We start from the raw sequence: 11,114 nt of genomic DNA, 5'->3' as shown, positions 1-11,114 counted from the left end.
CTCATATGTACACATATACCCACTTGAACTTGAGTAATATCCACTCGAAGAAGACATCGATTATCAACTTCCTGTGAATCAAAGCTACTATCAAAACTTGAAACCCCAGCTCAAAACCATAAAGCAGAAATGTCGTACCTGGTGATGATTTATCTTTAAATATTCAATGCCTCAAGACAACCCAAAGTCAGAACCTCACCCTCACATGAAAGCACAATCAGAAAAATCAAAACCCCAGCTCAGTACAAGGGATTTTCACGTTTCTAGGGCTCGTGAGGAAAAGAGAGTGAGTTCATGTTGTTTGATCCGTGTTATATTCTAATTTAGAATAAAAATGTGTTTTTCTAACGTCTGAGTGTGAGATGGGTAACGGATTGAAGTAGAGGTGGGTAAAGTGTAAAATTTTAAACCACGGATAGACAAAGCGCAAATGGGCCAAACCTCATATGAGTTTATTGTAATTATCCCATTATTTTAATTGAAGGACTCAATAAACTGGATATCTTGAAATGATTATTAAATGTTCGGAAGTAAGACCCTTGGCTTTTATAGAAAATGTTTCCACGTTTAGAATGTTTATAATAGTTTATTTAATTATTTACGAAGATACTTTACACATTTTATTTTCCCTTTATTTTAAGTAGATTGGCATAGTCATAGTCATAGATATGTGAATCTGGGCTTATGTATCTTTTATTTTTGGGTCCATAATGGGATAAACCAACATTTTGAACACAAGAGAAGCCCATACCCTCACCATTATAAATAACATTAGCCCATTTGATTTCGCTCTCTCTCTCTCTCTCTGGGGTATATTAGGACAGATGCTATGATTTTTTTAGTGCATTTAGTAATTTCTAACATTACATATACATGTATACCAACTAATTATTTTTTATTTATTTATTAAAAAAAACTTATTTATTTATTTATTTATTTTTGGATAAATGCACATTTAGATTACATTGTATTTTTATAAGTATACACTCTTTACCTGTAAAATATTAACATAAACAAAAAAAAATTGGAAATTGTTATTTTGGAAGATTTAAAAAATATAATTATTGAGAATGAATAAAGGAAGAATAAAGAAATATTAAAAAAAGAATAAAGAAAAAATTGGAATAGAGAAATGATAGAGAGCCTATTAAAAAATTGTATTTGAAAAAAATAGGTAGGCAAAAATAAAAAGTAACTAGTGACTCTCCAAACAGTATAGAGCCCTAGAGATGCTTTACAATTTCTTGCTTCTACTTCTATATTTTGATTATTTATTTTTAAATTTTTTAACCTAATGTAAAGTAGTACATACTACATAGTCTCTTTTTAACATAATGTAAAGTAGTAAACCACGTACTACTGAAGACCCTATGTACCCTACCTTTTTGCATTTAGAATAATTGGGAGATTATATTCTTATTACATTTATTTGTTTTCCTGGCAAGTGTTACTTTTTCATTTCAAACGCTTGAATTGGGTCCTATGCCTCAATCCTCGGTTTTAGATTTGAAAATACTTTAGTGGAACACACCCTACAATAATATTAGTAGATAACTTCATTATAATATTTGATATGTGATTATGTTTTAAGTTCAAAGTGTTTCTCCATCATGAACATGATGTCCTTTTTATGAAATAAATATTTGATTACCTATAATTAATATATATCTAGTTAAATTTTCCTGACAAATAAGTATAACATGTTTTCTATATGAATTTACTGGTAAATTCTCTAATAGTTGAATAGAAGATCCAGGTTCAATTCCCGCTTAAATAAAAAACTGATTAGTGCCTTGGTCTGATGATAAAAAACTATTATCAAGAGTGAACGTTATAGATTTAAACTCTTTAAAATAAAAATGTAACGACTCATGATGTAAAATTTCTAGAATTAAACAGGAATTTAAACCATAGAATGGAAGATTCTACGACCAAAAAGCACCTAAGAGTTTGTTTAACCATTGTCCTGCAAGGCTGCAACAAATTGTTTTTCAGTTACTTTTAATTGACAAAATTTGGATCTTTATAAGACAATAGTGCGATCTTCAATTCTTCATGCCAGCGATATCATTAGTCATTACAATCCAATTTGCAACCCAAAAATAAAAAATAAAAACATTACTATTATTCTCAAGTACAATTGTCTTAACTTCGAGGTAAAACGTAAGCCTCGGGGCAAGGACCTCATCGACAAAATCAAAAGTTGCTGTTTGGAAAAAGCAGTCCTTAAACAATCTATAATTACAAATTAACCACCTATTAAATAAAAACGAATGAATGAACAAAATTGAGAGCAATTTATGACAATCATCCTCCTTCATGCAAATATGCTAACTTCAATGCCTCCACATAACGAAGGAAAATACAATCTACTCGCACGGTATATGAATATTCTCCTCCTACTCACTCACTAGATATACTACATCCTCATAGTCTTGAAACATGGGCATCCTGGACCTCGATCAAGGCAGAGGCACGCATACAGATTCCAAGTACTGGCAGTGGTTGGAGCTTCATGGACACATTATTTCAAGCGGAACTCTTACCCATCGAGCTCATTTAATCACAATAACAAATCAGCAAGAACAGGATTTGCATCTTTCAAAATGAAATTAAATAAGGAACTATTGAACTATGTTTGAGGTCCCCATAAGTTATGTTTGCCCAGGTGCACCACTCATCAATCCCTAATAAAATATCTCAACTCCTGAAAATGAAGCGGTTCATTCCCCCAAGAAGTCCATCCAGAAATCATTTCTCTAGCAAATAGTTCTATACATCGAGCCGGCTTGAACCCTGGAACATAATCCATCAGCAACCCTAAACAAAATCAACAAGCAGATGTAATTCAATGGTTACATAGATTCTGTTAAGCTAGTTAAAACAATGGCCAAAAAGTAGTTTTCAATTAAAGAACAAGCTCATGTTGTTCTAAAAGAAACAGAATATTCAACTATATCCTGAGCTGGATATAGCCACAGACTAAAAATGATCAAAACAATAACAAAATAATTTAACTAGAGATTTTATAAATTAGGAAAATGAGCAAATTTTGAATATATATGGGACAAAGTTTATATACAACCCAGTTTGGAGGAATAAACTCCAAACTGGGTTAGGTGGCAAAATGAAAAATTGACAAGTGCATTTGGTCATGTGAGAAGCACATGACCAATAAATTGAATTATCAGACACAAACAAAGCTTCACCTTCTCCTCCTACCCTTTTCTCTCTCTGCCCTTGCCCCTAACCCACTTCTCTCTCCACTGGTGCCTTACAAACCCAACCCATGTTCTCCTCAGCCCCTAAAATCCACCTTTTGCAAATACACATTTCATAACCGTTCACTCTTTCTAATCCTTACCATGGCTCAGTCAAATCCCCAAAACAAGAGCCCCAGAATCAAAGAAACATCCCAAGAGAGAGAAATTTAAGGTAGGGAGAGATATGGGAGATTTGAGGGTCAGGCTTCAGAGAGAGGATGGGGGTTTTAGGCTCGGTCAGGCCGAGTTGAGACAATAGTGGAGTGGCACCCTCCGCTTTAGATCAAAGAAAGAGAGTTGGTCTGTGAGAGGAGCTTGAGACTCGTTCATGGTAGTTCAGCTTTAGAAAGAGAGAGGGATTGATCTTAGGAGCCACCGTCGGTGGTAGCAGTGGCAGTGGCGAGCGGCATGCAACGGAAGTGAAGGAGTGAGCTCAATATAATTGGCCATGGAGGCCCGATTTGGGAGTTTGGGAGAGAGGAGATAGAACGGATAGAGAGAGATATATATATGTTCCAGAATGAGGGGGTGGCTGACTACGTAGGTAAGACTTGTTTGGGTCTAATAAACACACTTAATTGGCCATTTGCTTCTCACATGACCAAAGACACTTGTCATAACCCAGTTTGGAGGAATTCTTCCAAAGTTCGTTGTATATAAACTTCGTCCATATATGTATGATATGCTGCTGGTTTAACATTATAAACTCATTATGTCAAGACAAAAGTACCTCCAACTGGGGGCTTCCTTGAGTAATCTCCAGGGATGCTAATAATTATCTGATTATCTTGTACAGGCTTAGATTTTGACCGGCAATTAGAATCCATGGCCTGCAAAGGATCAAAAGCACAAGTGGCAAACATATAAAAGATTCAACAACAAAGACTCAGAAGGTATCAACAATTAAAATGGGACTAGCTGCATAATATAGGCTCACCTTCCTATGGCATTGGCCCAATAAAAGGCATTCGTATGGTCTATGATGAAAGAGGTCTAAATCATTAATCATCGAGCCATCTGCTTTCACCTACAAGACTCAAGCTAAATCACAATTTGGCACAATATGTCATATATTCATGTTAGTTATCTCCCCTGGAATATGTGTAGGTGTGTGTGTATTTTGCCAGGCAGTACAGAATGCAGACCCAATTTGTCCCAGTGACAGCAGTAAAAGATGACTTTTCAGCTTGTTCTCGAACTATAAGTTTTAATTTAAATACTTCTGAGCTGTTTTGACCTTTTCCAAAACTTCATTTACATGCATATCTGTGTATGTGCCACAGAGAGAGAGAGAGAGCACTAATTCATGAAGCAATAGATACTCTGAATTTCAGAGACAATGAAATTTTGGAGTTCCCGAACTCCAAGAACTAAATAACAGTTAAAAGAGACTAACAAAGCTCCAAATATTAAATTTAAGCATTGTTGGGGAATCCTTTTAACCCATTGTTTTTTGAAAGGGAGAAGTATAATCAATGCTAACAACAAAGGAGACATTCTGTGAAGCTTTTGTTCAGCAAATCATGATTCTTCTATCACAAATATAAAATCTCAGAAACAAAGAACCAATATGGCAACCCAATGAACTTGCTAAATTGCTCTTCAAAGGTTTAAATAATTATGAGAAGTTTCAACCTTTCTCAAAACTTGGCTTACAAGGTTTACACCTAATCCACGACAGCATGCAGGTGTATATGCCCATGCGTATGTGTGCGCGTGTTGGACTTTGTACGTGCATGCATGTGTGTGTGTGAGAGAGAGAGATTCATATTGTTTCATAAAGCAATTGAAGGACAAGGACTGGCATAGAATGAAATACTAGTTACAAAAACAAATATGATCTTCTCCCTTTGTTTTATTTTTTTTCTGAATGTGGTTGTTATTAATAGTCATTTATTATGATTATGCATATCTATGGAACTAATTATTTTACCATTTAAAGAAAATATGACGTGGAAAGATTTGAAAATATGTGGAAAGATTCTAATGAGGTCGTAAAAATAGGGGGTTTTATAGATTGGAGCTCCCAAACTCCAAGAACTAACTAATAGTTCACTCCAAAATTCAATGTAAGCACTTTCTCAACAAATAAAATAAAATCAATGTAAGCATTGTTGATGGTCCTCTTAACCCATAACTATTGGAGAAGGGAAAAGTAAGGTAAAGGCTAACTGCTTGATGTATATAAAGAGAGAGAGAGAGAGCACCTTCAACCAATAAAAACTGGCCACATATCTGACTCCCCAAGCAGGAAAGAGCTCTTTCTCAACAAAACCACGTAATTTCTCTCTATTGGTCACCCACAAGGCTACAAGTGCTCCATCTGTGTGAGTAAGTTGCTTGATAGGAAGCGATAAGAAATAATGGTTGGGCAAAGTTGGGTACCTATTATGATGATTGAACCAAAAAACAAACATAATTGTTGAGAATAATATCCCTTACAATACTGTTCAACTTAGACTTCAGTCACAAAAAATAGTAATTCCAATCTTGTAGCTCATAAAATGTATTTAAAACATTAGGGTTGTGAACGAACCAAACTATTCATAAACAACTCAAACTCAGGTCAGAAAAAAGCTTATTTATGTTCTTTTTATTTATTTATTATATTAAAAATCGATAGTTACAATAGGGAGGATGATAGATTTGAACCCTAGACATCTCCACTGGTACCAACAGGACTTGCCATTTGAGCGACAAGGCTCTTTACTATTTATGTTCATTTATAAACAAGCCATGCTCAATCTTTATTTTGAGGCTTGTTTCGTAAACAAGCTGAGCTTAAGCAAATTATTTTGTTCATGAATATAGAGCTCAACAAACCAAAACTTAGGTTAGATATAGCCTCATTAAGGTTTGCCATAGGATGTCGCTTGAAAACCCCACAAAAATCCATTTATGTGAAGGATTTTGGGCCAACCCTGTAAACATAATTCCTTAAACCTCTTAGTCCTCCCAACATTTTTTAAAATAAATGAACAACGAAAAATTGTTTAGCTAACCAAAAAAGCAAGTCTTAGCTGTCAACAACTTAAAGACCATAGTCAACAAAGTTGCCATTAGCAATTAAAAAAAAAAAAAAAAGATGAACAAAGAGGACCCACAATGATAAAGGTTTCTGTATAGTTATCACTCAAGACTCTTTCTCCATCACCCATGGCCAGATTATCAATAAAAATGAAGACAACCCACACCTAGTTCTGTCGAAACCATTTCAGTATATGGATTTGTCAAAATAAGTTAATAAAGACATTTTTTTAGCATCTATAATTGCTCTTTTCTGAGAAGAGACAAGATGGAAAATTTCATCATTCACCTTCAACGTTCATATCTTTGCTGTTCTCAACATATCTATGCTGTGGTCATCTCTTTGGCTGATTATAGCAAGCCAAGCCATATGAGACTAAACAAGATAGTGAAGCTTGACTAGGGTTTTCAGCAATACTCAGTTCAGCTTGATTACTGCCCTATTTAGCACAGATCTATAATTGCTATCAATGTGAAATTCCTCACAAGCCATATGAGACTCTAACACGAAAGGATTAGAGAAAACAACAATTTTTAATCAGTCATCAACCACTACATTTTGATTCATGTACTGATAAAACAAATCTAATAGTATTAAGAATTTTTATCTGCTTGATAAAAATCTGCTTGATCTGTCAATCAAACAACTTTCTGGATAAAGAAAAAGAAGAAAGAAACAACTTATATTCTCAGTAGGGTAGTTTCCCTTCAAAATAATGCAATTGACAAAATTAACCTTCTCTGAAGTATATGAAGTGCCTTGTTTTTGAAGGAACAGTTTTTATGATATATGTTCCAGATACAAGAGTGCATTTGCTGGAGAATCATTAAAGAATTATCAACAGCTTGAATATTTTGTAAAGCTAGAGAGCATGTATATTAAGCAAAGAATGTTTGATACCTTAACTTCTGATGGGCACTTCCATTTTCCCATGGTGGATCAATCACAATAAGATTGAAGCCACAACCAGAGTCAGCTACATAAAAGATTAAACATCATATAACAAGTAGAACTAACAAGAATTTTCTGACTTAATCAGTACTTTGCCAAAAATTAATAGACTCTAAATGAAATTACCAACTTATATGATAAGGTACAGTGATAAGTTGGCATTAAACCAAACCAATTGGGTCAATAAAAACAGTGATTCATGAAAGGTGCACATGTGTGCATTATAAAGTATAAACAAGTTGAGGATCATTCCCACTAGCCAATAATTTCCACATCACATCTTGCAATTTAAATGACCATGAAAAGCTTGTGATTTAATTAAACACAGAGAGGACTACAATTAGAAGGAAACGTAAATGGATGATATTTACCAACTAGGTTGATTTTCCTTTAGCAATTATCTTGGGGTTCTTAACTACAGACCTAGGCTGCTTACCTTTTTTAGAAGTAAAACTACAATGCTAACTTTAAGGTAGACTCAACAAATAATTAACTTCTTTATGCAAACATTACCAGGAATCAGTTTGTGAATCTGCCCGAGATCAGACTTCCACATGACAACAAAAAACAAAACATATAAAGATGTGTAAGACACACTTGAACTGAATGTAAGTATTTGAGCACACATGGCAACCCTACTGGGATACTGTACATATGACATTTAAAAAGCATATGATTCAACTAAAGATCAAATTGAAACAATTTTGAAAAGTGCATCCTAATGGTTCAAATGAAAACAGGGTCAAACATTGGAGGGGGGGGGGGGGGGGTGTATATATATATTCATCTTTTCTCAGGAACTAAAAGCAGAAATTGTGAACTTAGACACTTCAACAACCAAACAGAACAGAAATATTTTAGGGAGTTTTCCTTCATGATAAAAAAGGAGTAACAAGTCAACATACCATGTAGAATGAGCTCTCTCGAGGTATTACATATCGACTGTTAAGAAATTCAGCCTCGACATCATCACCCGTCTCATTGAGAACTAAGTTATCAAAGATAGGAAGCACTCTTTGTTCACTGTATTGCATGATTGGGGAACCTGAAAATCAAGAATTGAACATATGTTGGCAGAACTTGGGGACACAATGTCACATGGAAACTAGAACACAAAATTCAAAAATATAGTCTGTCAAGTGTCAAACCCACCTTTTACAAGCCACTAATTGAACAAAACAAAGATAATTAAATCAATTCTAATAGTTACTAACAATTAGGACATTATGAAATCAAAACTTCTGCAGATATCTGAGAATCAACTGCAAGAAATCTGTCTTAATCGCTTATCCCACAGTGAAAATCAAGACAAACAACTGGAACTAAATACCTGAACCATGTGTTTATATGAAAAATTTGCTAATCACACTAAAATTCACAAATGATGGGATTCACATTCCCTTGATTTGAAATCCCAGCAATAACTAATTTCATTGTTTCAATATAAAATTCATACCCAAAAGAAGTCTCAATCATCTGCACCAACAAAAATTTCACTGACCACTACTATATAAAATTGATAAGATATAAAGGAGTTTGTCGCAATCAATGATAAGAAGCTCAACTCTACAAAGCTTGTTTTCTTGAATGTTTAGAAAGAGAAAGTTGGGACCCAGAGAGAGAGTGTTATGGCCACCTCAGCCACCTATTGTGTTGGAAAGAGCAAATAATGGCAGCACACACAGGAAGACAGATGGCTTTACTTCGGAGGGAAACCAATGCCTCCAAAGCAAGCTTTTAGGCATGTTTTGAAACAATATTTCTCACCTATTCATTATTTTGTAACCAATATAAATAACCTTAACTTGATCAAATAATCCCATCTAAGCTAATCCTAGCTGACACGGTTAAGTATAAATATTTATATAAATCTTTATTTAGTAACTTGATAGAAATCACAATTAAGAATACAAAGTTGGTATCAAAGTCTGGGCATGGACCAAGAAGTGGAGCAATATGAGTAAATAGTTCCTCCATCATCTCTAGTCAGTATTCAGTAGCATGAAATAATTCATGGAGAGATTTCAACAAGCTTATGTCTCTGTCACATAGACAAGGAGAGAACTTGCAAGCTCATGCAAGGGCACCCAGAAATATTTCTAAGACATTGAGGGAAGACACTAAAACTGTGGCTACCAATAGTGGCCAAAGCTCTTACAAATTTATTCTGTTGTGCTTTTAGGCGGAAATTGGAAATAAAGCCTCAAAAATATAAAGTAAGAAACTTCCACCCAATAACAACAACTTACTATAAAATATAAAATTTCACAATGTGCCCAAATTCTGCCCAAAAATTCCTTACCCAAACACTCAATTAGTAAATATATCACATTGTTTCGGGTTTTTGCTAAAAATCAATAAGCCGAAATCTCTTTTAGTCAATAGGAAACTTTGGTGAATTCATATAAATAATTCAATCCTCATTTCCCTACATATTTCGTAGTTATAGGAACATTCTTGATAATGAAACTAACCTCCATCAGCATTTGGCTTCTCACATTGATCGAAATTAAGAGTTATCTCATATAGAGGGGCTTGCCACACCCGTCCCAATTCAACAAAAGATTGTTCCAGAACACCAGGCGAAACTGAGTCCCCGCATCCTCTCGAGGAATCAAAATCACTCCGCAGATTGCTTATTACCTCCAATAGATCAGTTTCTCTCATCAAACATCCGTGCGCCTTCAGTAACAAAGGCCTTACTTCCTGCAACACAAGCACAACCAACCTTACAACCCTCAATCATTTCCAGAACCGTCTACAACAAAACGAATAAACCCTGCACCTAACCCTAATTTCCTCCTCTTCAACAATACGTTTCAAATACAAAATTGTTCTCAACTAATTCCAAGTTTTACAGTGTTTAGCAGCATAAAAAAATCCTAATAAAACTTAATGTAGTTTATTTTCAGCTTTTATTTTCCGGAAACAATAAAACTTAGGTACAGTTTTTTAGGTACTGAACACAAGGTTCCCTCAATTAGATTCAAACACAATTATGTTGTTAAATTTAATTGGGAAACCTAATGTACCTAAGTTTTGCCCTTCTGGAATACAATTAACAATCTCAATCTCACAGTTGCTCTCTCATGTTTTGAAAAATACAATAAATATTACTAATTTTCTGTGCATACCAAACACCGGAAAACGTTTTCCAGCTCACACAAGAAAATAAAACAATTTTCCAGGAAATGCTTTTCTTGGAAAATGACTCAACTGCTTAAATTTCCTACAATTTTCTCGGAAACCAAAAAAGGTGACGTTTGGTAAGTACCTGGTGTCGTTGATCGGCGATTTTTTCGCGTTCATTGAGAGCGTGAGGCTTCTTCTTCTTCTCCTTACGCTTTCGCTTTCTCGAATTGGATGAAACCTTGGATTCTTGACCCGCGGGTTTGGATCCGAAGAAGCGAGGATAGTACGCAGAAGGAGAAACCCTAAACCGGGTGTATGAACGGTTCATGGCTCGAACCGGATCGATGAAAACCACGTTCGAGTTTTCGAACCGGTAGATACCGGAATCAAAGAACGTTGATAGCTTATCGGTCATTTTCGGGTCTTCCGTCAACTCCGACTAGGGTTTTGCATTTGCATCCTTCGTAGGCCCATGGACCGTGCAATACACACAAATACAAAATATGATGTCATATAATAACATAATAAGTAAATTAAAATTTCTTAAAATTCAAAAAAAAAAAAATTCTTAAATTTTTGTTGTTGTTGTTGTTATTATGTGTTTAAAATTTGGCCAAAGCAAAAGCAATTCATTTAGCAGAGCAATACTATTTATTGACTAAACTATACTCTCTTACAAATTTGAAGAGAGTATGGCATTCAGGAGATAGCATTGAGGACAAGTATCCTTTTCATTTCGT

The 11,114-nt window shown here is 34.7% G+C and overlaps 1 protein-coding gene across 2 annotated transcripts; it reads right to left on the bottom strand.

The window, feature by feature from the left end:
• Window positions 1-2,103: 2,103 nt before the first annotated feature.
• Window positions 2,104-10,857, bottom strand: LOC126712185 (methyltransferase-like protein 2). 2 transcript variants are annotated; one of them, XM_050411411.1, is made up of 9 exons: window positions 10,517-10,857; window positions 9,717-9,948; window positions 8,148-8,287; window positions 7,756-7,789; window positions 7,192-7,267; window positions 5,471-5,648; window positions 4,201-4,290; window positions 3,994-4,093; window positions 2,104-2,796 (listed from the first exon to the last, which is right to left on the bottom strand). In XM_050411411.1, exons 1-9 carry the CDS (start codon window positions 10,787-10,789, stop codon window positions 2,681-2,683), a joined length of 1,239 nt encoding a protein of 412 aa, XP_050267368.1. In that variant the 5' UTR covers window positions 10,790-10,857; the 3' UTR covers window positions 2,104-2,680. The 2 variants fall into 2 exon arrangements, with proteins under 2 accessions (XP_050267368.1, XP_050267367.1); XM_050411410.1 differs by having other exon boundaries at window positions 2,104-2,820; window positions 10,517-10,855.
• Between the last annotated feature and the right edge of the window lie 257 nt (window positions 10,858-11,114).

This window comes from Quercus robur, chromosome 2 (assembly GCF_932294415.1).
Source record: "Quercus robur chromosome 2, dhQueRobu3.1, whole genome shotgun sequence".
In the NCBI taxonomy this organism is placed as follows: Eukaryota; Viridiplantae; Streptophyta; class Magnoliopsida; order Fagales; family Fagaceae; genus Quercus; species Quercus robur.
Note: the sequence above shows the minus strand (reverse complement) of the source record. Positions and strands in the feature narration are given on the sequence as shown.